At 47.9% G+C, this 25,887-nt stretch overlaps 1 protein-coding gene across 2 annotated transcripts; it reads left to right on the top strand.

Annotated features, from left to right (window-relative positions):
• Window positions 1-8,988: 8,988 nt before the first annotated feature.
• Mtres1 (mitochondrial transcription rescue factor 1) lies at window positions 8,989-25,671 on the top strand. 2 transcript variants are annotated; one of them, XM_028894917.2, is made up of 5 exons: window positions 8,989-9,075; window positions 12,815-12,888; window positions 16,930-17,410; window positions 20,095-20,167; window positions 25,184-25,671. In XM_028894917.2, the coding sequence occupies exons 3-5, from the start codon at window positions 16,941-16,943 to the stop codon at window positions 25,370-25,372; spliced, it is 732 nt and encodes a 243-aa protein (XP_028750750.1). In that variant the 5' UTR covers window positions 8,989-9,075; window positions 12,815-12,888; window positions 16,930-16,940; the 3' UTR covers window positions 25,373-25,671. The 2 variants fall into 2 exon arrangements, with proteins under 2 accessions (XP_028750750.1, XP_028750748.1); XM_028894915.2 differs by having other exon boundaries at window positions 8,990-9,075; window positions 12,815-12,871.
• The last annotated feature ends 216 nt before the right edge of the window (window positions 25,672-25,887 follow it).

Raw genomic sequence — 25,887 nt, forward strand, 5'->3', positions numbered from 1 at the left:
AGAGAGAGAGAGAAAAGAAAAGAAAAGAAAAGAAAAGGAAAGGAAAGGAAAGAAAAGAAAAGAAAAGAAAAGGAAAGAAAAGAAAAGAAAAGAAAAGAAAAGAAAAGAAAAGGAAGGAAGAAAAGAAAAGAAGAACCAGGAACAGTTGGGCTGCACAAGGGTTTAGATCATGTTTTACTGCACATGGAGTTTCTGGTGAATGCAAAAAATAAGTCAAGGGAGGAAACAAAAGATTAGTCTCATTTTGAACTCAAAAAGGTGTGTGAGAGAGAGATTACATTTTATTGGTCTGAGATGTTGGTGCCCCAACCCTGGACTCGGTATCTGAGGCTACAGGAGAAAGGAGAACGTACCATGCAGGGTCTGAGAAACGTTTTTTTATAGTGGAGAAGGCTAGGTTCAACAGGGCCCAGAAACTGCTTTACTTATTTATTTTTCCCTTTTGAATAAACTGCAGGGTGGAGACACTTCAGATGTTGTTGTTGTTGTTGTTGTTGTTGTTGTTGTTGTTGTTGTTGTTTTCCCAGCCTCCTGTCTCCAGGGCATGTGATGGGATTGGGTGCTTCCCAGAATTCCATGGGTGGCAGGTTTCTTGAAGGTTTTATGGCCCTGGTTTTAGGGTGGGGATTTCCCTTAGTGAGAGTCCTAGGAAAATGTAGGTTTACAGCTGGGAAAGGAGGAGGCATGGAGGAAATGTTAATTGTGTTGAGATTCCTGATTCTCAGCTGGTGAAGGACCCAGAGGGAGGGGCTCCTTCCCCTTCCTCCATCCCATAGTTTTCTTGTCTTTTTATTCTGCCTTAATTTCAGATCTTGTCCAATTGACAATATTAGCCATCCCTAATTAATCTCAACTGTCAACTTGATGAGATCTAAAATCACTTGAGAATTGGGCATCTGGACATGGGTAGGGGACTATCTTGATTAGGTAACTGAGGTGGCAAGATCTGCCCACTGTGAGTGGCACCATTCCCTAGAGAGGGACTCTAGACTTACAGAAAGGAGAAAATGGGCCGAACAGAAGCATTCATTTCTCTCTTCCTGACTATGTGCACAGTGTGACCTGCTGTCTCAACTTCCCCCGCTGTGGTAGTTTGGGTGAGAATGGCCCTCACAGGCTTAAATATATGAATGCTTGGTCCCTAGTTGGTGGAACTCCTTAGGAAGGATTAGGAGATGAGGCCTTGTTGGAGGAGAGGGTGGGCTTTGAGGTTTCACAAGCCCAGTATCTCCAACTTCAACTTTTTATAAGTGGTAAGCTCTCACCCGGCAGTGGTGGCAATCCCAGCACTCGGGAAGCAGATCTCAGAGTCAGGGCTACACTGAGAAACTCTGTCTCCAAAAAACAAAAACAAAAACCAACAAAAAGAAGAAAAAACAGTAAGCTCTCAGCTACTTCTCCTGCCTGCCTGCTGCCATGCTCCCCACCATGATGATCATGGATTCACCCTCTGAAACTGTGAGCAAATCCCCAACATAATGCCTTCATTTACAAGTCGCCTGGGTCATGGTGTCTCTTCACAGCAACAGAACAGTAACTAAAACACCAACCGTGATGGACTGTGTGATGGCTGATCTTGATTGTCAACTTGACACACATGGGAAGAAGGAACCTTAATTAAGGATTATCTCCATCAGATTGGCCTGTGGATGTATCTGTGGGGCATTTTCTTGCTAGCTGATATAGGAGGGCCCAGCCCACTGTAGATAGTTCCAATTCCATCACTAGGTAGGCAGGCCTGGGATATATAAGAAAGGTATCTGGAGACCTGGAGATATGGCTCAGCAGTTAAGAGCATGTACTATATACTTCCAAAGTATTAGCGTGTTAATTCTGAAAATCATGAGAGAAAGACCAGCGTGGTGGTTTGAAGAGGGAAGGCCCCCTTAGACTCACGTATTTAACAGGGAGCGGCACTGTTAGGAGGTGTGGCCTTGTGGAAGGAAGTGTGTCACTGTGAGGTATCATATATGCTCAAGCCACGCTCAGCACACAGACTCCTTCTGCTGCCTTCAGATCAAGATGTAGATAGAACTCTCAGCTACCTCTCCAGCACCATGTCTGCCTGCATGCCGCTATGTCCTGCCATGATAATGGACTAAACCTCTAAAACTGTAAGTCTCGCAATTAAATGCTTTCCTTTATAAAAGTTGCTGTGGTCGTGGTGTCTCTTCACAATGATAGAAACCCTAAGACAACCAGTTCCACAATTTTTTGAGTCAAATTTGAAGCAAACTTTAATTAACTACTGGCCAGGATGATGGGTCCTGGTCAGGTCCATTCTGGGGTTCCCCCCCCCAAAAAAATGGCACAAATCACATTTTGCAGAAGCTTACAAAGGCAAACCCATAAGGCTATGCATTTCCCACCAGGTCCAATCAGGGGCAAGCATGTATCCTGATATACTTCCTAACTGCATGCCTCCTGCCTACAACCAATCAGGGGCAAGCATACATCTTGATGTACTTCCTAACTGCATGCCTCCTGCCTACAACCAATCAGGGGCAAGCATACATCCTGATGTACTTCCTGCCTATATGCCTCCTGCCTACTCGTGATCAAGCACATCCAGTGTAGTTGGGTCAAACACTTGTTTAGGGAAGCTAAAACATGAGGCTTCCATAAACAACATCCTCCAGCACTGTCCCTGGGCAAGGGGCTTACAGGTTAGAGGCATTTATCACTCAGGCACTGTCTTAGCCAGGGTTTCCATTGTTCTGATGAAACACCGTGACTGCAAAGCAAGCTGGGGAGGAAAGGGTTGATTGGTTTACACTTCGGCATTGCTATCCATCACTGGATGAAGTCAGTTCCAGCCTCCAGGCTGGAACTGATATAGAGGCCACGGAGGGGAGCTGCTTACTGGCTTGCTTGCCCTGGCTTTCTCAACCCACCTTCTTATAGAACCCAGGACCAGCAGCCCAGGGATGGCACCACCTACCATGGGCTGGGCGCTCCCCCATTGATCACTAATTGAGAAAATGCCTTACTGCTGGATCTCATGGAGGCATTTCCTCAACTGAGGCTCCTTCCTCTCTGATGACTCTAGCTTATGTCTAGTTGACACACAAAACCAGTCAATACAGGCACAGTAATTAAAACCTAAAACATAACTGTGGAACTCACACAGAGCTCAATTCACAGCACCCACACTGGATGGCTCACTATAACTCCAGCTTCAGGGGATATGACACCTTTGACCTCTGAAGAAATTTGCATTCAAGTGCACAACTCATATACACACAATTAAAAATAAAAGTTTTAAAGGTCGCTGAGTAAGGCAGAGAGAACAAGTGAGTAATCAGTGTTCTTTCATGTTCACTGCTTCATTTCCTGCCTCCAGGTTCCTGCCTCTGCTTCCCTTGGTGATGGACTGGATTGGAGCTGAAATTAAAAAAAAAAAAAGATAGTGCATGACTATAAAGCTCAGCACTTTGGAGGAAGAAACAGGAAGTTTGTGAGTTCAAAACCAGCCTTGGCTAGATAGCAAGACCCAAAATCCCAATAAATAAATATAATATTAATTAACTTACAAAGTGTCAGTGTACTAGTCAGTTTCTGTTGCTATAATAAAATGTCTGTGATAAGCAATTCAAAGAGAGAAACGGTTATTTTTGTCATGAAGTTTTGGCTGCTTTGGGGACTGTGGTAAAGCAGCACTATGTGGGAGGGGTATGTGTGACAGAATATTCACTTCACGGCCAGGAAACAAGAGTGTGAGGAGGCAGCTGAGGTCCCAATATTCCCTTTGCAGCCCCTTCAAGGGCATGGCCTCAGTGGCCTAAAGATTGCTCATGAACTTTGTTTTCACCTATTAAAAATGTGTGTGCACATGCATGTGCCCAGGGCTTTGTACAGACTATGTTTTACCACTGAGTTATGCCTATGGCCTTTGGCTTTAACTTCTAAAGGTTCCTCAGACTTCCAATACCACCAAGCCTTTAATTCATGAGCCTTTGAGACACATTACAAATCTAAACTGGTGTTTAAGAGCATTGGCTGCTCTTCCAGAGGACCCGGGTTCAATTTCCAGCACTGGCTGAGTGGCTCACAACTATCCATAACTGCAGTTCCAGGGGATTTGACACCCTCTTCTGACCTCCATGTGCACCTACACATACACACACACATGCACACACACACACACCACACACACACATAAAACTCCACACACACCTACACACACACATGCACACACACCTACACACACACCCCTACACACACACACCCCACACACACACACACACACACACACACACACACACACACACACACATTGCACCCCAAGGATTAAACTCAGGGTCTCCCACAAATACAGAAAGTGCTTAGTCACTGGGCTACATCCCAGCTGTATTTTTAGTTTAATAGATTTTTCATTTATTTTTTAGATAGGCTCTTGCTCTGGAACTCTCTATACAGACTGGTGTTGACTCACAGAGATCCACTGTCTTTTGTCCCCAGTCCTAGAATTAAAGGCAAGTACCACCACCACTGGCTTTCTGGGGGAGAGAGATCCTAGGGTGTAAACTCAGGACGTCTCACACACTACTATGGCCCCAATCCTTGGTAATAATTTTGAACTTTGAAATTTTTAGAAGAAAAATAACTTTTTGAAGATATATATTAAGTAATTTCAATTTGTATTTATTTTCATGCTTATCTACTTTTCTTTTTAAGTGAAAGCTCATGATTTTGTTGTCTTCCTAACAAAAGCAGCTTAGAATGCTCCTATGTCTTACTAGGCAGCCTTCTCTCAGACCCGCAGCTGGGCTCACACGTTCGAGTCTCCGCACAGTCTTCATTGTGCTTTCAGCCTTTTTGGGAAAACAGGCTTAGTCTGCCCAGCATAGGACTGTTTCCTGTCAGAATGCCACTTTCCCTGGACGGACAAAGAATCCCTGTCCTTGTACTGTGTCACTTTGTGGGGCTGGGGCTTGCCACATTTCTTGAGAAAAGTCTGGTGGGTCTTAGGAACAATCACTACGTTCAAGGAGTCACATTAGCACAGAAAGGTTTTGGGTTTTTATAAGTCTTTTTTTAAAAGACTTTTGTTTTTTGGTTTTTCAAGACAGGGTTTCTCTGTATAGCTTTGCGCCTTTCCTGGAGCTCACTTGATAGCCCAGGCTGGCTTCAAATTCACAGAGATCCACCTGGCTCTGCCTCCCTAGTGCTGGGATTAAAGGCGTGCGCCGCCTCCGCCGCCGCCGCCGCCGCCGCCGCCACCACCACCGCTTGGCCTTATTTATTTTAAGAATGAGTGTTCTCTTCGAGGCCAGCCTGGGCTACCAAGTGTGTTCTGTCTGTTGGTTACGCTGTGGCGCTGTTCCTCATGGCTGGCCGATGCGGGCAGAGGAGAGTCACAAGCCATGGTTACCTTTTTAGAGCTTTATTGGGAGGTGGGGGGAGAGAGAGGGAGGGAGAAAGAAAAGGAAGGGGGGAGAGAGAAAGGGAGAGAAGACAGACAGAAGGAATGAGCGGGAAGGAAAGAGAGGGGGCACACAGCGGGCCCATCCGCTTTTTAGGCTGGGATGCTGATGACGTAATTAAGTCCCAGGCTGATGACGTAATTAAGGACCGAATCCTTACACTATCTGCACGTACAACTTTATGCCAGAAGAGAGCATCATATTCCACGATAGGTGGTTGTGAGCCACCATGTGGGTGCTGGAAATTGAACTCAGGACCTCTGGAAGAGCAGACAGTGCTCTTAACCTCTGAGCCATCTCCCCAGCCCCTGGTATTTACTTATTTATAAAGATTTGTTTAAAAAATATGTATATAAACTGGGTGGCGGCGCACGCCTTTAATCTCAGCACTTAAGAGGCAGAGGCAGGTGGATCTTTGTGAGGTCAAGTCCAGCCTGGTCTACAGAGTTAGTTCAAGGGCAGCCAAGCCTATGAAAAGAAACCTTGTCTTGAAAAAAACCAAACCCAAACAAACAAAAACAAACTTATGTGTGTATGTGTGTATTGGTGTATGAGTGTGTGTGCATATGAACGCAGTACCCTCAGAGGCCATTTGGATCCCTTGGAGCTGGAGTTAAGTTGTGAGCTGCCCTACATGTGTGATGGGATCCAAACTCCAGTCCTCTGCAAGAGTAGTGTGTGATCTTAACTGCTGAGCCAATCCTCCAGTTCGTTTAGTTATTTTTAGAAGAGAGTCTCATGTAGCCCCAGCTGCCTGGAACTCTCTATTTACTAGAGGATGACCTTGATCCCAGAATTTGGGATCCTATGGGGAGCAGATGAAGTCTTGAGTGAATATGTATTGTTGACATGAGCATCGCCACATTGAGGACCCCAACACCTCAGACCCATGGGAATGGCAAAGGTGTTGGGATCCTCGATTGAGTACAGATGTTGACAAATGGCTGACCTTTAGCTAACACCAGTGTGTGCAGAGACTGCAGCTGACCTGGACGTTGACATTGAACTATCAACCACAGCTTCCCCCTCCTAGATGATGGCAACCTGAGACGGCTCCCCTATGGATCAGCCAGCCTGCATCCCCTGCATCCTCCTCTCTCACTGAGTTTCCAGGCTTCTGTTGGTGCACCTCCACCGGAGCACACATTCCCAGCTTGTGTGTGTGTGTGTGTGTGTCTGTGTGTGTGTGTGTGTGTTTCCCTCATTCACCACCTCCCCAGTTAAAGCACTCTCTAGGCCTCAGAGATTGTGGCAGTATCTAGTTTATGTAGTGCTCGGCTCAAATCAGGGTCTCCATGCTAGGCACTCTACCTCCTGAGCCACACTGTAGGACCCTATTTTGCTTTTGGAGACAATGTCTCATTTTGTAGTCCAGACTGATCTCAATCTGTAAGCCTAAACTCGTCCAAACTCACCAACCGAGGTCCAACTGTCTCACCTCCCAAGTGATGGAATTACAGGCATGAGTCACCATACATAGCTTTTTGTTTGTTAGTTTGTTTTTTCAAGACAGGTTTTCTCTGTGTAGCTTTGTGCCTTTCCCGGAACTCGCTTTGCAGACTAGGCTGGCCTCGAACTCACAAAGATCTGCCTGGCTCTGCCTCCCAAGTACTGGGACTAAAGGCATGTGCCACCACTGCCCGGCCAGAAAGTTTTTTTGTTTGTTTGTTTGTTTGCTTGAGACAGGGTTTCTCTGTGTAGTTTTGTGCCTTTCCCTGGATCTCACTCTATAGACCAGGCTGGCCTCGAACTTACAGAGATCCGCCTGGCTCTACCTCCGGAGTGCTGGGATTAAATGTGTGGGCCAATGCCGCTGATGCTGTCACCACGACCTGGCCATAGCTTTATGCTCTACTTACTTGTTATTTATTTTTGCAGTGCCCCAGGACCACACATATGCTATGCGAGTACTCTACTACTGAGCTACACCTCTAGGCTTTAATGTACCTTTTAAATGAATGCCTATTGGCCACAAGTAGTGGAACAGGCCTATAACTGCAGAACTCAGGAGCTGGAGGATCAGAAGTTTGAGAGCATCCTTGGCTACTCAGTAAGTTCAAGGGCAGCCTGGGATATATGAGATAATATTTGAATATACATAAAAAATAAACAAATCTTTTTTTAAATGATAGATATAAGTGTTTTTGTAATTTACTATTTTTTCCTTTCTGCAAAATTACCAGCTATTATGATCAAATGTTTTGGCAATACGGAAAGAATTAATAAAGAAGCTGGGTGGTGGTGGCACACGCCTTTAATCCCAACACTAGGGAAGCAGAGGCAGGCAGATCTCTAAATTCAAGGCCAGCCTGGTCTACAGAGTGAGTACCAGGATAACCAGGGCTGCACAGGGAAACCCTGTCTCGAAAAACAAAAAAACAAAACAAAAAAGCCAAAAGAGGGATTGGTCTCCTGGAACTCGAGCCACCATGGGGCGGGGGTGCTGGGAATCAAATCCATGTCCTCTGGAACAGGGACCAGTGCTCTTCACCGCTAAGCCATCTCTCCAGTCCCTCTACTATATATCATTTCAAAAAAAAGATTTCTCCCTGGTGAGATGGTTCAGTGTGTAAAGGTGTTTGCCAGAAAGCCCGACAACACAAGTCTGATCCCCAGGACCCACGTAGTGGAGAGAACTGACTCCTGCAAGTTGTCCTCTGACACACACACACACACACACACACACACACACACACACACAAATAAATAAATAAATATATATAATTTTTACATTTCACCCAAGAGTTGGTGAACTGGCTCAGAGGGTGAAGGCCTCTGCGGCCGGGCTGAAACACCTGAGTCCAATCCCAGGCCCAACATGATGGCGGGCGTTAACCAAGTAAATGCAACTGTGTATCCCTCCAATGTCAACAGTGTGAATGTATCATTACTGCACTTGAAACAATTCGTAATTGCTGTTTCCTCTTAACACAAACAACCATAAGCCACTGTGTAATCAGAGGAGGAGACGCAGAGTCGCTAATTTGTTGAGACAGGGTTTTCATGTAACCCAGACTGGCCTCAAGCTTGCTATGTAGCTAAGGCAGGCCTAGCAGCAAGATCTTCCCGCCTCCACTTCCCCAATGACGAGCTGATGCCGAGTGCCAGGTGTTTTATTTCTATTTCTATTTATTTCTTTGTAGCTCAGGCTGGCCTCACATTTTCTAGTCTTGTACCGAAGGAAAACCTTGACCCACCCACCGCCTTCCTACCTTCGTCTCCCGAGTGCTGGGATTACAGGGGTGCACCCTCACACTGGGTTGAGACCTGATGTTCTAAACTCTGACACAGTTTTCTGGAGACAACGTCTATAATTCACAAAGGCGTCCAAGGCTTTGGCTACTCCAGAGAAAGAACCTCGGCTTTCAAACCAAGTTCTTCTGGAACTAGCTGCCGAGCTCAGCGGGCCTGGGATGGGACTCCTCACCTCTTACTCCTCACCCCACCTCCCCACACCTCTGCCTCCACGGGGCGGTCATCCAAGGCGCCGCGTCCAGCAGGGGTCGCTGTGACGGCGCCACCATACTCGCACGCGTCCGGGGGGTCCGCTCTTGCGGCGTGGGCTTGGGCGGAAGGGGCGGGGCGGGGGCCGAGGTGGCTCCGGACCTGCGGTCGGCGCGGTCCGGGGAGGGACCAGCGGACTGCGCAGGTGAGTGCGCCCCTACTGGCCCGGCCCCTGGCGGGGTGGCTCGCCGGCGTCCGGCCTCGGCCCTGCCGCGCTCCTGCCGAATCTGCCAGGACGTCCCGGTCCGCAGAGTCGGGCCTGCCGCGGGACGCCCCTCGGACCCCGGGACGGCGGGAATGGAGCCGGCGGAGCCGTGCGTCCCCGGGGCCTGGCCGCTGCTGGCTGCAGACGCTGCCCCGGGCTGGCGGCGTGGGTGTCCCGTTTCCTTTGACCTTGGCGGACCTGGGGAGGTGCGGGGTGGGAGGGCTCCGGGGGAAGCCGGCCCCCGACGTCGGCAGAAGGGAAGGTGTTCGTAGCTGCAGCAGACCTCGCCGCCGACTGGAGGCCAGGCGCCCCGGCTTACTGAGCAGTGACAAGTTGGGGAACGCGGATCCTTTCTCGTCATCGTGCAGTCAAGGGCAGCGTTGCCTTTGTATCCTCTACACTCCACTTCCGGCAGTCTTAGCCTTCGTTATCACGTTCTATAGCTTTATAAAAGTCGAAACGGAAACAAACCTAGGGTTTTCTCCCCGAGTCACATCCAGTGCAAACCGCCGCCAAGGAGATCTTGTAATACGGACTCCTGCCGGGTCACTTTCCTATTAAAACTTGCTCTCCTGCTGCCCGGGTCACTTCCAAACTTAGGTATCAAAAGCTTTTGGAAATCTAGTGTCAGTCCAGATACACTGTGTTCTTTTCTGAGCTCATTCTAATGCAGCAGCCCTCTGGTCATACTGTTATCCATGGTTTTGTTTTGTTTTAACCGGTCCGGTGTAGCCCAGGCTGACATCGTACTCACTTTGTAGCGAAGATGTCCTTGAACTCCCGAACCTCTCACCTCTTTCTCAGATGCTTGAAATACATGCTTGTACCACCGTTCCCAGCTTCCACAAGTTTTTAACTACCAGACACTATTTTGTGCACTTGAGATAAAGTGAAGGAAAATAAAATAGGGATTGTGGCGTGTAAAACACATGCAGACAAATAACATCCAATAAATTATGTGGCAGCGTGTGATAAGAGCTCGGGGTGGGGTAGCTGGGAATAGAGTTGGAGTGAATAGACCTGGCTGAGGAGATGCTTGAGTTTAAACTTGAAGGTGAGTTCTCCTTGCAGATACCTAGGCAAGAGTGTTCTAGGCCTGCATGGAACAAGAACCCCTAGTTTGGCTGGAATGTGTCCCCTAAGTTTCATGTGTTGGGAATTTGGTGCACTGCCATTAGGAAGAGCAGGGTGATGAGGGTTCTTCCGATGAATGGACAAGTCTGTTCATGGGTTAGTGGGTCATTAAGAGAGAACATGACTTTGGTATGAAAACAAGCTGTATCTGGCATGCTTACACCTTCTCCCCACGCTGTCTTCTACCTCCTGATGCATCAAGAAGGCCTTTCACCAGGTGTCCACATCTAAAGTGTGCAGAAGGGAAAGGTGGATTGGGGAGTAGATACAGTTGACCTTGAATTTCCCATTCTCTGAGTCATGAGGTAAATAAACCTCTATGCTTTATAAATGGCTCTGGCTTTGTAATTCATTTGTAGCCCGGAAAGCACACTGAGAATAGTCCCGTGTATGTGAGGAGCAGCGTGAAGACGACAGTGTAAGAGCTGAAGCTGAGCAAGACAGGAGGTTATTTTTGTGGGTTGTTTTGATTTTTTTCAAGACAGGGTCTCACTGTGTAGTTCTGGCTGTCCTGGCCTGGAACTCACAGAGATCTGCCTGCCTCTGCCTCCCGAGTTCTGGGATTAAAGGCGGGCGCCACCTGTCAGAAGACCGGGGATGGTTATCATTGGGGTATGATAGAAATGTCGCATTTAGGGCTGAGCAGTTAACAGGCACTTAGTCTCAACACTGATTAGTTAGTTTCTACCTTGACTGATGGCCACTGCGAAAAGCTTTCCTGACTCATTTCTGGGTGTAAATGTAAGTATTTAGAAGGCAGTTTGACACCATATGAGCACAGCAAAACAACAGCAGTAGGTTTCTCCCAGGACCTTCCCAGCCATAGGCCTTTTTGGCCAGGTTTACAGTATCACCTTTCTTCATTCTCTTAATTTTGTGACGGGTTCTCATTAAGTTACCCAGGCTGGCCATGAACATACTCTGGTCTAGGCAAGTGGTGAACTTCAGCTCTTCCTGCCCTCCCAGGTTCAGAAAAGTCTTTTCTTTAGAGTATTTTTGAGGAGTTTAGTCTTGCTTTGTAGTTCATGCTGGCCTCAACTTTCATTGTGCCAGGCCTGAAAACCTGTATGCACTTCCTGAAACCCATGCAGAAAGGCCAGATGTGTGGTGTGTGTCTGTAGTTCCAATACTCTGTTGCTAGGACGAAAAAACAGAGACAAGAGACTTAGCTCGGAGTACACAATATGGCTGAAACGAGAGACCCTGCCTCAGAAGTAGGATGGAAAGAGTCCTGACTCCTGGAAGATGTCCTCTGACCTCCACATGCATGCTATGCCCTCAGACCTCCACATGCATGCTGTGTCCTCTGACCTCCACATGCATGCCGTGCTGCCCACCCGGACTTCTGGAAGATGTCCCCTGACCTCCACGTGCATGCTGTGCTGCCCACCCGACTTGTGCACCTCACATACACACATTCAACAGTAATTGACATCAGTAAACAGAACTGTCCCACCATCGCCCCCGCCCGACACTCGGGAAGTGGAAACAGATGCGTTCAAGGCCAGTCTGAGCTACCTGAGACCCTGTCTCAAAGCTAGGAGGGGGAGAATCACTAGAAGCTGGACCTGGCAGGACAAACTTGTCATCCCAGCATGTGGGAGTCTCAGGCAGGAGGGCTGTGAATTGAAAAACAACTAGGCTACACAACAAGACCCTGCCTTGAAAATAAAGAAAACCCGCTAGCCTCCAGAAGGGTGATATCCCGTGAAGTGAGATGAGAAGGCTCTGGACTACCTGTGAGGTGCCTTTAGTCACCCATGGGTCCTGTCACATTCAGTTGGACACGGTGTGTTGGTGTGTTGATAACGAAGAAGATACCTGTGGCTGTGACTTATTACAGAATGGGTTGATGAAGCAGAGGAAAGGGGAGAGGCATGGGCCGAGAGAAGGAAAGCGGGCATGATGTCATCTACAAGTCTGTAGGAAGCACGTGACTCCTCCAACAACAACTTGGGGCAGGCTTCCAGGGGACAAGTTAGGGGTTCAGCATGAATGAAATTACAGTTTCAGTACAGCGAGCCACTCCTCCAAGTTTGGGGATTCGGGGAGCTCTGCTGAAGTTCAAGTTAGCAGATACTGCAGCGGCCAGCTTGGCAGTCGGCCTTCCTACATGGGTGAGGGGATTCGAACTCAGATTCTTATGTTTGTAGAACAAGCCATTAGCATGGAGTCATTTGCAGCCCCGAGAATCCTTTCCTGTTTTTTGTTTGTTTGAAATAGATTCTCCTCTGTAGACCTAGCTGGCCTGGAACTTGCTGTGGAGACCAGCCTGGCCCCAGACTCATAGCAGCCCTCATGTCTCTTTCTTCTAAGTGCTGGGATTACTGGCATGTGCCATCTGCCCATGGATTTTTTGTTTGTTTTCATATCCCTGGCTGACCTTGAACTCCTGATCCTCTGTTTTGATTTAAGAGGAGCTCCAGAACCTGGCCATTCATCTTTTCAGATACTGCACTCCTTACTCAGGGCTCTCCTGATTCCTTTAGCAAAAACTAGGATAATGCCTTCCCTCAATTTTATGTTTTTATGTGTTTCTATCTAGATTTCCATCGTTTGGGATGTTTGCCTGCTTGGAAGTGAAGGAGACCACAGAGAGAGAGTGAGTAACTAGTAAAGGTAACATTTGGCTTGACACTTTGAAATATTTGTTATATTTACAAATGAACATGATTCAGGTTGATATCTTCAGCTAGAAAACTTTCCTAGTGTAGGTAAATAGGCTGCCTGTGGGGCTGGAGAGCTGGCTCAGCAGAGGACCTGGGTTCAATTCCCAGCACCCATATGGTGGTCACAATCATTTGTAATTCCAGCAACAACCTCTTATGGCCCCTGTGGGCACTGCATGTACTGGGGCAGACATACACATGCAGGCAACACCCATACTAATAAAATCAAAGTAAATAAATCTCTAAAACTGGTGCCAGTGATGGGTACAGAAAGAAACGCATCCAGACATCCTGAAAGGATATAGGAGCATGCGGTGAAGCAAGGGCTTCTTTTCCTTCTTTTTAAATTTTTTTTTCCTATCATCAGCTTGATACAGTACAAATTCTTACCTTAGTAGTGAAATGTTTCACTGAAGTTTGCCCAGTGATTGAGTAACACCAAAACTTATTATAAGCCACAGTCATCCTAGGGTCCCCCCTGCTATGTAGCCTCTCTGGATCTGGGGGTTGCAGTCTGATTGTTCTTTGCTTTATATCTAGTGTCCACTTATGAGTGAGTACATACCATGTTTGTCCTTCTGGGTTTGGGTTACCTCACTCAGGATGATATTTTCTAGTTCCATCCATTTGCCTGCAAACCTCATGATGTCACTGTTTTTCTCTACTGAGTAGTACTCCATTGTGTATATGTACCACATTTTCTTAATCCATTCTTCAGTTGACAGGCATCTAGGTTGTTTCCAGGTTCTGGCTATTATGAATCATGCTGCAGTGAACATAGTTGAGTATGTGTCTTTATGGTATGATTGAGCATTCCTTGGGTATATGCCCAAGAGTGGGATGGCTGGGTCTTGAGGTAGTTCGATTCCTAATTTTCTGAGAAACCGCCATACTGATTTCCACAGTGGTTGTACAAGTTTGCATTCCCACCAACAGTGGAGGAGTGTTCCCCTTGCTCCACATCCTCTCCAACATAGACTGTCATTAGTGTTTTTGATCATAGCCATTTTGACAGGTGTAAGGTGGTATCTCAGAGTCATTTTGATTTGCATTTCTCTAATGACTAAGGATGTTGAATATTTCCTTAAATGTCTTTCAGCCATTTGTGATTCTTCTTTTGAGAATTCTCTGTTTAGCTCTATAGCCCATTTTTTAATTGGATTGTTCAGTATTTTGGTGTCTAGTTTCTTGAGTTCTTTATATACTTTGGAGATCAGTCCTCTGTCAGTTGTGGGGTTGGTGAAGGTCTTTTCCCATTCTGTAGGCTTTTTGTCTTTTTTTTTTTTTTTTTTGGAGAAATTCTACTATATATATATAAAGATCTGGCCGCTAGGCATTTTTCTTTTCTTTTTAATGCCGAATGTCTTTTTGTCTTATTGACCGTGTCTTTTGCCCTACAAAAGAATCAAGGGCTTTTTAATGTGTATTCATTTTCTTAGTATCTGTGCTCATAAGTGTGTGTGGAGGCCAAGGACAGTGTGAAGGAGTCAGTTCTCTCCTTCACCATGTGGGCCCTGGAGCTTGAACTCGGGCTGAGTTGTGGTGGCAGGTACTCTTAACTCCTGAGCCGTCCCACTTGGCCCTAAACTGGGATTTATGATGGAGAATGTGGACACCAAGGAACTGACACCAAGACCGCCTCTTCCTCCTGGCCCAGGTGCCGCTGGGGAGCCCTTCTAAGTTGGAGGGGCCTTCCTCCCACTTCCAGGCCCTTTCTGCTTTCTGCTCCTGTTAGAGTGACCATGGGCTACAGATTCTAGAGCTCCTGAAATAAGCATTTTCTTTCCCTGTATTCTGCAGTGCTGGGATCCAATAGAGCCTTGTGCGTGGTAGGCAAACAGCCGATAGCTCGACTACATCCCCAGCGTAGAAATGTGCTGTTGTCTTTCTTTATCCCAGTTCTGTAAAACTCAGAATCCTTCTTTGGGTAGGTCTCTGTTAAATTGGAATACACTGAAATAGTTTCTTGCCAGACATGGTGGCCCATGCCTGTAATCTCAGCACTTTGGGGTTGAGGCAAGAGGATCGCTCATCACTTGGAGGCAAATCTGGGCTACATAGTGAGTTCCAGATCAGCCGGGCTCATAAAAGCGAGTTAAGAGCTGGATAGTGGTTCAGTGGTTGAGAACACTTATTGATCTTACAGAGTCTGGGTTTGATTCCCACACCCACGGGATTTGGCTCACTATCATCTCAGTTCCAGTTCCTGGTAGCTAACACTCTCTTTTGACCTCCATCGGCACCAGGCATGCAACTGGTGAACAGATACACATGCAGGCAAGACAGTCGTCAGTCGGCCATACATTAAATATATATGTGTAAATGGGGCCGGAGCAGTGGCTCAGTGGTAAAGAACACTTTGATCTTGCAGAGGACCAGGGTTGGGTTCTCAGCATGCACATGGTGGCCCACAACCATCTGTAACCCCAGATCCAGCACCCTTTCCTGACCACTGTGGGCACCAGGCACACACACGGTGCCCATACAGACATGCAGACAAAACACTCATACACATGAGACGGATCTAGAAAGGACATCTAAAAACCAAAACCTGGCAGTTCTGCTAGCATTTCCTTCAGCAGCGCAGCAGAAAACAGAAGCCCCGCAAGCTCTGAAACTTCACCTGCTTCTTGTCATTTAGGGTTTACACTGGGACTCCAGGGATGGTAGAGTAAGAGTTGAGCCTGTGCTGTTTGCTTATTCTTCCTGCCCAGTCCTAACCGTGGGTGGAAGTAGTAGCTACCTGTGTGTTTTCTGTGAGCTACACAGACAGTTGTTCTTATCTGCTTTGTAATTCATGGATAGTAGGAAGGGAAATCATGAGGCTTATTATCAAAGAAATCAGTTCCAGAGTATAACCTTCAATTAAGGAAGCCGGTCTCGAAATGTGAGACTTCCTAAGAGTTCGTCAAGTTTATGTATGTATGAATTTAGGCATGTGAAACCCTTTTTCTTATTAACAAAGTGTGGTCTTTAAAACCATTTTGGCCTGTTGTAGTCACACATGCCTTTGATCCCAGCACTCAAGGAGTTCAAGGCTAGCTTGATCTACATAGTGAGTTCCAGGACAGCCAGGGCTATGTAGAGAGCCCCTGTCTCCAAAAGGAAAGAGAGACAGAGACAGGAAAAGAAGAGAAGCCATTTTGCTGTTTTGATGAGCTGTGCTGAGAGGTCCGCCACCACTGTCTGATTTCTGTTGTCTTTATGGTAACTAGGATTTGATTGCTCTCTGGCATGTCCAGAAATGGCTACCTAGTTTGTGGGCTCCAGTCCCCTCCTCTCTCTCCTAAATAGTAGGAAGGAGATGCGAAAGGGGGAAATGCAGATCAATCTGTTTTGCTCCTTCCTAGCTCTGATTTGCTCAGGTCTAGGTTGAAATAAGGTTGAGAGATCACTCGGGATTCTGTGAACTCGTTTGTTTGTTTGTTTGTTTGTTTGTTTGTTTTATAGACAGGGTTTCTCTGGGAACCTCTGGCTGTCCTGAAATTTGCTCTGTAGACCAGGCTGGCCTGCTGGTTTAAAGGTGTGCACTACCATATCTGGCCTTTTTCTTTTTTCTTTAGTCTTTATTTTAACAAATCATTAACAACTACTGTTAATATTTCCTTGCACGGGGCAGTGAAATGGAGCACTAGATGAGCAGTGCGTGTGTGCTCGTGCGTGTGTGCTCGTGCGTGTGTGCTCGTGCGTGCATGCATGCGTGCACGTGTGTCTATGTGTATGTGCTGAGCACAGTGAGCACCGCAGCCGTGAGGTAATGCTCAGCTCTGCTCCGTTGCAGTGCGTGTGTGCTCGTGCGTGCACGTGTGTCTATGTGTATGTGCTGAGCACGGTGAGCACCGCAGCCGTGAGGTAATGCTCAGCTGTGCTCCATTGCAGTGCGTGTGTGCTCGTGCGTGCACGCGTGCACGTGTGTCTATGTGTATGTGCTGAGCACGGTGAGCACCGCAGCCGCAGCCATGAGGTAATGCTCAGCTCTGCTCCGTTGCAGGCCTGTGCAGCATGGCTGTGACTGCTGTCAGACTGCTCCCTGGAGCTCTCAGAAAGCCGGGCGCCTGGACAAGACTCTGCGGTGTGCTTCAAGGGACATCTTCACGCAAACTCTGTGCTTCCTGGAACCGATACTTACATTTCTCTAGTACCAAGCTAAACACATCAAATTATAAAACACTTTTCTGTACCATTTTCCCTCTGCGACTCCCAGGGCTTTCAGTATCTCCAAAATGTATTTGTCCATTTTCTGTACGACTCAAAAGCAATATAAGCTCCAAAAAGTCCACTAAAAAGACTCTGCAAAAAGATGCAGATGAAGAGGACTCTGACGAGGAGATCCATCACCCTGAGAGGAGTGAGCAGGAAGAAGAACTTGAAGATGACCCCGGTGTGGTCAAGGACTACAAAGACCTGGAGAAAGTGGTACAGTCTTTCCGGTACGATGTTGTCCTGAAGACGGGCCTTGATATTGGGAGAAAGTGAGTATGACGGACTACCTGTCTGGTTAGTGTAATAGCGAATTACAAGTCACTCGGCCTCTATTATGGGGAACAATACCTGTAGATGTTCCAGTTACGTCACTTTACGGATGAGAGGCCTGACCCCCGAGGACGTCACTTGACTACCCTTAAGTCCTACGTGCCGTGTTTTCTTAATCCTCACACACAGTTGGTGTGCTCGAGTCCTTGACTTAACGACACAGTTCTCTTTTCTTTCTCCTCCATAGTACTGGGGATCAAATCCAGAGCCTTGTACATGGCAGGCAAGTGCCCTACTACTGACCCATGCCTTTGCCCCTAAAAGAGAAGGGAATCATTTTATTAGTGCTACAAAACCCCATTGATTTCTCATAGACTACAGTATGAGAAAGTACCTCCCAGAATTGATGGAACCAGTGATGGTTAAGAACACAGGTTTTGCCGGGTGGTGGTGGCGCACACCTTTAATCCCAGCACTCGGGAGGCAGAGACAGGCAGATCTCTGTGAGTTTGAGGCCAGCCTGGGCTACAGAGTGAGTTCCAGGACAGGCTCCAAAGCTACACAGAGAAACCTTGTCTCAAACCAAAAAAAAAACCCCACAGGTTTTAGCCAGGCGGTGGTGGCACACGCCTTTAATCCCAGCACTCGGGAGGCAAAGACAGGTGAATCTCTGTGAGTTTGAAGCCAAGCCTGGTCTACAGGATTGACATCAAAGCTACAGAGAAACCCTGTCTGGGGGAAAAAAAAAAGAAAGAAAGAAACAAGAGAAAAGGTTTGGGGGCTAGCATATTAGCTCAGTGGGTGAGTAAGTTCAATTCCTGGGACCTACAAACTATAAGGAAAGAACTGACTCCCGTAGGTTGTCCACAGACCTCTACACATGTGCCATGGTACACATGTGCCCATAGTCATTCAGTCATACACACACACACACACACACACACACACACACACACACACACACACACTAATTTAAAAAAAAAAAATCGGTTTCTGGCCAGTGAGGTGGCCCGGGGGTAGAGGTGCTTGCATACAGATAGACGTCTACCTTACCCTAGTCGTTGATCCCAGGAGGGGCAGGAGAGAACTGGTTCCCCTCTGACCTTCACAGACTCACAGTGGCATGCATTCTCGCACGCACGCACGCACGCACGCACGCACGCACGAAAGCGCACGCAGCTTTTTGAGCTAGAGTGCTGGGTCACGCCTGCTCTCCAAGCACCCAAGGCTACCCAAGGCTACGTCAGGACACTAGGTTAGAAGCCAGCCTAATCTACATGTTCAAAAAAAAAAGTGCAGCCTGGTCTACAGATCGAGTTCCAGAACAGCCAGAGCTACTCAGAAACCCTGACTTGAAAAAAACAACAAGACCCAAAAAGTAGGTTCTTGGGCCACACTACTCGTACGTGACCTTATGCACATGACTGAAATGCGCTGCACCTGTTTCCCTCCTGTGAAACAGGACTAATAGAAGCCACTTTAGAGGTAGGGGGTTTTTTGGTTCCCTTTTAAAGACTATTTATGAAATGTCCGTATGACAGACAGCGGTATGCATGCCATGTCCCATGTGGTCAGCCGACTCCTCGCAGGGCTGCTTCTGTCCTTACAGCTTTGGGAGTCCAGCTTGTGAGTTTTGTCTCACAGACCCTCTCACCTTTTAAAGACCCATTATCCGTCTGTAGCTCATGCTGGCCTACAACTTACAATTTAGTTCCTAATAGCCTCAAACTCACTGAAATCCTCCTGCTTCAGCCTCCCAGGTGCTGGGACTGCAGGTGTGAGCCCCAAGGTTAAGATCTGTGTAAGCTGCTGTCCCTGAACCTGGTGTGTGGGAGGCACTCCCCGTATTTGAGCCGTTTAAACACTGAGTCACGTGCAGCAGTGTGGATTTTGAGATTTCTTTAGCGTGGTCATTCTCTCTGCAGATGTTATATTCCATAGTGACCTCACTGCTTGGTCATTCTGTTAGCAGTCACTGTTGGGGTGTGTATACAAGGTAAGAATTGTGATACCAGCAAATTCGAGACTTCCACACACCTTTAATCCCAGCGTTTGGGAGGTAGAGACAGGCGGTCTAGAGACGAGCTCCAGGACAGCCAGCTACCTGTCTCAGAAAAAAAAAAAAAAAAAAAAAAATCTCTTCTGTGATTTGTATCTATGGAATAATTGTGTGTTTTACTTTGTTTAAATCCATGGAACACAAAAGAGAGCAGTAGCTGTTCTTTGTCTGTCTTTTCTGGGCTGGTCACCAGTGGTTCAGACGGAGGGGAATGGCTGTCAGATTGGAACCACTCAACCTCAGTGCTCACGGCTGGTTCCTTAACGGCATCTCCGTATGGGTGGTGCCTGGGCTTTCTGTCCCAGTGCAGAGCAGGAAGCTGAGGCAGGAAGGACCCACTCGTTCTGACCATTCTAGCTCACTGAGTCAAAAACCGCCTGTAAAGCCCCAGGCAGCTAGCAGTCACGGCCTGAGCAGCCGCGCCTTTTCGGAGTCAGAAATGCCTGGGTCTCCCTGTTGTAGATGATGCCCACCTTCACTTTGCACCTCACACTTGTCACTCCAAATACAGGGGTTTTTTGTGGGGACTCACTGTCTGGGTAGATACGAACAGCTGGTGTTTTCCTCAAAGCTGTGTAATTGTTGAATGTATTTACATTTCAAGTCTTTTTTTCTTCTTAATAGCAAAGTAGAGGATGCGTTCTACAAAGGTGAACTCAGACTGAATGGAGACAAATTATGGAAGAAGAGCAGAACGGTGAGTGTCTGTTCCTCTTCTAGTCAGTGCTGTCCTGTCCCCAACTCCCCCGTGGGCCCTGGCGCCTTCTCTGAGACCTTTGGTCCTGGTCATGGCTGGTGGGAATCATCTACGGGCCACTGTCTCTCCTCAGTCTTCATGACCTTATAAGTCAGAAGAATTTGGAATAAGCTACCCTCAGGACTGGCAGCCATCTTTCCTCAGACTTCTGCGATATTAATGTTAGCCCCATGGAGTCATGGCATGTAGATTACAAAGAAAGATCTGACTGAAGAGGCGCTACCTGAGTGGGCGTATAATTCTGTTCACTTCGGCAGTTCTTGCTGGAACTCTGCTCTCTGAAGGGCAGCTGGCAAAATGATGTTCTGTATTTTCTGACAAGTCCATATTGATACTGTTAATTGAAAGAAGTCAAGCCAGGGTGATGATGTGCCCATGTCAGCCAGGGTTACACAGTGAGACCTTATCTCAAAAACAAACAAACAAACAAACAAAAACTGTTCATAAGAGAATGTACTTCCAATATCTGCTTTCTAACAACAAATCTCTCTGTCTGTCTCTCTCTCTCATACACATACATAAAAGTAAGTTCTATTAAAAACTATTCTTTGCATACATACATGTATACCAACCAGCATGTGGGAACTGGAGAAAGGAGGATCAGGAGTTCTAGGCCAGATTGGGCTACATGAGACTCTGTCTCCAAAATATATTCATATATGCATGCGTGCGCGCACACATACACACACACCGTGACACACACCATGGAAGCCAGAGTCAGGAAGACTGCCACAGATTCAGCCAGTCACGTCTGCTTGCCTAGTTCACGGCTGGCCAAGACTATATCCCGACAAAACAATGTATGCAGATGTTAAAAGCTGTTACATATATTCTTAATTAACTATTACTAGTACTTAAACCTCTTAGTCTATGTGTATTTTGTGTGTGTGCATATGCATGCAGTTCCTGTGGGGGTCAGAAGGTCCCAGAACTGGAGTTGCAGGTGCCTGTGAGCCACCTTGAGAGCCCTGGGAACCAAAGCAGGGTCCCTTGGGATAGCAACAAACGCTCTTAACTGCTGAGCCCTCTCCAGCCCTGTATCCATTTTCTTCATTTCTCTTACAGTTTGAAATTCAATGTTTTTATTTATCTGATGGATGTTTTGTCTTTTGTCTGCATATACATATGTGCACAGTGTGTGTGCCTGGTGCCCACAAAGGCCAGACAAGGGCGTCAGGTCTCCCAGAACTGCAGTTAAGGATGGTTGTGAGCCACTGTGTGAGTCCTGGGAACCAAACGCACAGTTCTGCAGGAGCAACCCGTGCTGCTAGCTGCCGAGCCAACTCTCCAGCTCTGCTGTATTCATTTTCTTCATGCCTTTGATTTTCTGGCTTTTTAAAAATGTACTTAATGGGCAGGATGGGGACTGTGAGGACACGTGTGTCACGGTATGGATGTGGAGGTTAGAGGACACTGGAAGGAGAGGCTTCTTTCTTCCTCCGTGCTGATTTCAGGGATCAAACTCGGGTCGTCGGGCCTTGCTGCAAGTGCTGAGCCATCCTTCCCTCCCTCTGAGATATAAGTAAGGAGGGTTTGCTTGTTTGAGACAGGCTCACTGTGTAACCCTGGCTGGGTCCCCCAGAACTGGAGTTACAGACAGTCATGAGTTGCCATGTGGGTGCTGGGAATGGAATCCGGGTCCTCCGGAAGAGCAGTCAGTGTTCTTAACTGATGAGCCTTCTTCCAGCTCCTTAACCATACTTTTTAACCATGAGATTGTATCACTTAACAAAACTAAATAAGGAAGACATACAAAATCTTTAATTAAAACCTTGAACACAGCAGCAGGGTGTTAACTAGCTCAGCTGATAAGAGTGTTTGCCTTGCCCTAGGTTCAGCCCCTCGGCGTCACGTAAACTTTAACCCTAGCAGGAAGAGGGTCAGAAGTTCAAGGTCAGCCCCTCTGCAGAGTGGGTTTGAGGCTAGCCTGGAATATATGATACCTGTCTCTTGGGGAGGGGCAGACTTAAAACCTAAACCATGCTTAGAAACAACCTATTAGCAGTTAGCAGTGAGGGGCGATGGAGGCAGAGACAGTTTTGAAGGTGGTTTTTATTTTCCTTTCTTTCTCGATCCAAAAGCCTGCTGCTGGGCAGGATCTGGCTACCTCGTGTTTCCTGGGATGTGGAACACTGAGTGTGCCGTGTGTGTGTGTGTGGGGGGGTACACCGAGTGTGTCGTGTGTGCACGGGGAACACTGAGTGTCACGTGTGCATGGGGAACACTGAGGCTCCTTTAGCCCCTCTCCCTGGGCATGCAGTCCGTCGCTGCTGCCTCCATGCACAGAAAGGAGAAACGTCCTCCATCCTTGTCTCAACCTCAGTCAAGGCCAAAGAGCTCTGATCCCCTTGGGCCGGCAGGTGCAGTGACCTGTCAGCCATTGTTAGTGACCTCACCAAAGCCAGTGCTCCAGATGGGCCCCTCTCCCCCCTCTCCCCCCTCCCCCCTGCTGCTTTCCTGACGGTCCTGAGCTGCTTTCTGTGCTGGTTACCTTCTGAAGACCCTCTGCCGGAGCGCCATGTGCAGACCCCGTACATCCGTAAGCGGTCCCTCCTGCTTTGAGGCATTGTTACCACAGCCTAATTGCTGTGCTTCATTCTGCCTTGGGTGTTCTGTCGCTCGGCTGCTTTCCAGCTTTCTCCTGAGGGTCAGCAAAGGCAGAGGCCAGTATTAACACCGCTGCCTTGTTACCAGGAGGCCTGGTAGCCATAGAAACTGCAGCTGAGGGGAGATTTGAAATGTAGATATTTGAAGCAGCCACTAATCCCAGCCCGTTTTGCTTTGTGTCTGGGAGGAGCAGGCCTTGGATGGGACTAAATCAAGCATGCCTGCGTCTCCAGCCTGCTCCATGGAGCCAGTGCCCGGGTATAGGCCCTGAGGGTCCAGCTTGTCTGTCGCCGGAGCTCAATCCGTGACTCCCACCTGCCTCTGAGAATGCTTTTCTGTGTTCTGCAGACTAGGTGGGTCCAGAGTGCGCCACGCTGTGCAGCCCTGCTCTGACGGGGCTTGAGATTCCCAAGCATGGAGATGATGGTGTCCTAAACTCACCTCCCAGGCTGGGGCGGACCGAGAAGAAACATCTGAGCCCTAGAAGGCAGAAATGCCATCTTCCTTTTTAAAGATGCTTTTATTAGTCATATTAACTATTCATAATAACATCTCATTACGGCATTTTCATACATGCATATGATGAATTTTGATTGTGTTCACCTCCCAATAGCCTCTCGTCCCCCCATCTCCTTCCTTTTCCCAACTAGTCACTTGTACTTCATGGAGCTTTTCTTCTTTTTCTTCCTCCTGCTCCTCCTTTCTTCGTTTACTCTTCCTCCTCCTTCTTTCTTCCTCTCCTCTTCCTCCTTCTTTCTTCCTCTCCTCTTCCTCCTTCCTTTCCTCCTTGTCTTCCTCCTCCAACCTCCACACAGGCCTTGGCATACACATGTGCCACGCCCCCAAAATAAATAAACTGTTTCAAAAAAATTAAGTTGGGGATTTAAGAGATGGCTTAGCAACTAAGAGCACTGGCTGCTCTTCCAGAGGACCTGGGTTCAATTCCTGACACCCACATGGTGGCTCACAACCGCCTGACTCCAGTTCCAAGGGGATCCATTCCATCTCTGACTTCCAAGGACACCAGGCGTGTGCATGGCACACAAATATATGCAAGCAAAATAACCATACATAAAATAAATCTAGAAAACTGAGTGAATTTGAATGAAATGGGCCAGTTTGTAAGCTGTGTATTTCTTTCATTATGGGAGGGGAGGCTTGGTTTCTTGTTTGTTTCGTTATACTTATTTTTAAGATTTTTTTTTTTTTTTTGGTTTTTCGAGACAGGGTTTCTCTGTGTAGCTTTGCGCTTTCCTGAGCTCACTTGGTAGCCAGGCTGCTCGAACTCACAGAGATCCACCTGGCTCTGCCTTCCGAGTGCTGGGATTAAAGGCGTGCGCCACCAACGCCTGGCCTATTTTTAAGATTTTTTTAAAATCAGTTTTTATTTGATGTGAATGGGTGTTTTGCCCACATGTATGTCTGTACTCTGTGTCTGGTGCCCACGGAGGCCAGACGAGGGTGTCAGGTCCCGGGACGTGCAGTTGGAGGCGCAGGAGCAGCGATGACTGAACCACTAGCCAGCTCTGCTCCCCTCAGTACAGCCTGGGGCCCCCATCCGAGTTGCTTCAAGCCAACAGAAGCAGTGGCTGGTCCTGGCTCACAATTTGGCAGAAACAGCAGTGGGTGGCCGGGGTGTGTTCAGCCCCTCTGGAGTTCCTGGCCAGATTCTCTAATGCGCTGAGCTGCTTGGTGTCTGCCAGGTGATTCTCGTGCCCAACCCAGGCTGAGTCCTTGCTGCTGGGCCCTGGAGGTAACATGGCTGCCCCAGAGTGGGGTGACAAGCTGTAGCCACAAGTCTTCTGCTGAGATCATTCGGAGCTCAGCCCCTCTAGCCGCCCGCTGCCCTCTCCTGTGCTGTCCTCCTTCCTGGGCCAGGGCTGCCCTCCCTCCCTGAGACGCGCTGGAGGGGCAGCCAACCATTGTTCACCGTGACAGGTTTAACAAACTGTCCCATCCCCATTTTAGCTAGGTCACCTGGGTGGAAATCAGTGCCAGTTTTCTTCCTAGTGCATCTAGTACTGTCTTTGCACATTCTTGCTAAGACTGTGGCCCACTTTTCTATGTTTTACCTGTGTTCGCAGATAGACAGGTCCGTTCAATACTCCTTCAGTTCTCTGACTGATGACCTTCCCAGCCTCGGCCATCCATCTGCCAGTCATGTGTCAGGGCAGGTACTGGCTGGGTCCAGCCCTGTGCGTGAGGCTCCTATGTGCCCTCCCACAATGCAATTCGGACCTAGGGTGACAGTGTCAGGAGTCAGGGCTCTTCTCACTTGTCCCTGTGTGGGCTGTGTGGACTGGCCTCGCTTTCCCAGACTGCAGTAAAGGTTCTTTTCTTCTGCCTCAGGTGAAGGTGGGAGATACCTTGGATCTCCTCGTTAGAGAGAACAAAGAGACGGGGACCGAGGTGGTGATGCGGGTTCTGCTGAAAAGCGTCTCCGAGGAGAAGACCGAAAGCGACAAGTACCGAGTGCTGTTGCGACGGTGGAAGAACTTAAAGCTGCCGAAGAAGACGACGACAGCGTCGTCTAAATAACCATGGCTTCTCCACGGCTGCGCCCCATTGTCAGGGGGCTGGCCTAAAGAGAGGACGTTTGTACTGAAATAAAGTTCTCCTGTCACTGTGGAAGCCTTGAAGCATTTTGTGGAAGCTGGGATCTGGGTTTCCTCCTGCACTGCGCTCCTTTAGACCTGGCGTTCTGAGAGCTCCCTTGTCCCGCGCAGAGACCAGTGCTGGGGGAGCCCAGGCCAGCGAGGACGTTAGTACCTGCCTGCCATCCCACATTAACTACCTCAGGAGTCATTGTAAAATAAATTGGCCTTGTTCCTCTGCCAGTTTTGTTTTATTTTTGGTATTTTATTTTGTTAGACAGGGTCTCACTGTATAACCCTGACTAGCCTCAAAATCCCAAGCTCCACCTGCCTCTGCCTCCTGAGTACTACGAATAAAGACAGGTACACCACACCTGGCTTGTTTATTTTTTCAGACTGTCTGATAGCCCAGGCAGGCCTTTAATTCCTGATTCTCCTACCGTTAACTCCTGAGAGCAA

The sequence above is a fragment of the Peromyscus leucopus genome, chromosome 8a (genome assembly GCF_004664715.2).
Source record: "Peromyscus leucopus breed LL Stock chromosome 8a, UCI_PerLeu_2.1, whole genome shotgun sequence".
Lineage (NCBI taxonomy): Eukaryota > Metazoa > Chordata > Mammalia > Rodentia > Cricetidae > Peromyscus > Peromyscus leucopus.

Excerpts from the sequence above, each read along its gene's own strand:
- Mtres1 (XM_028894917.2), top strand. The coding sequence starts at position 16,941 with ATGGCTGTGACTGCTGTCAGACTGCTCCCTGGAGCTCTCAGAAAGCCG. Across the intron at positions 17,411-20,094 it reads GGCCTTGATATTGGGAGAAA|CAAAGTAGAGGATGCGTTCT; the intron begins GTGAGTATGACG and ends TCTTCTTAATAG. Across the intron at positions 20,168-25,183 it reads TATGGAAGAAGAGCAGAACG|GTGAAGGTGGGAGATACCTT; the intron begins GTGAGTGTCTGT and ends CTTCTGCCTCAG.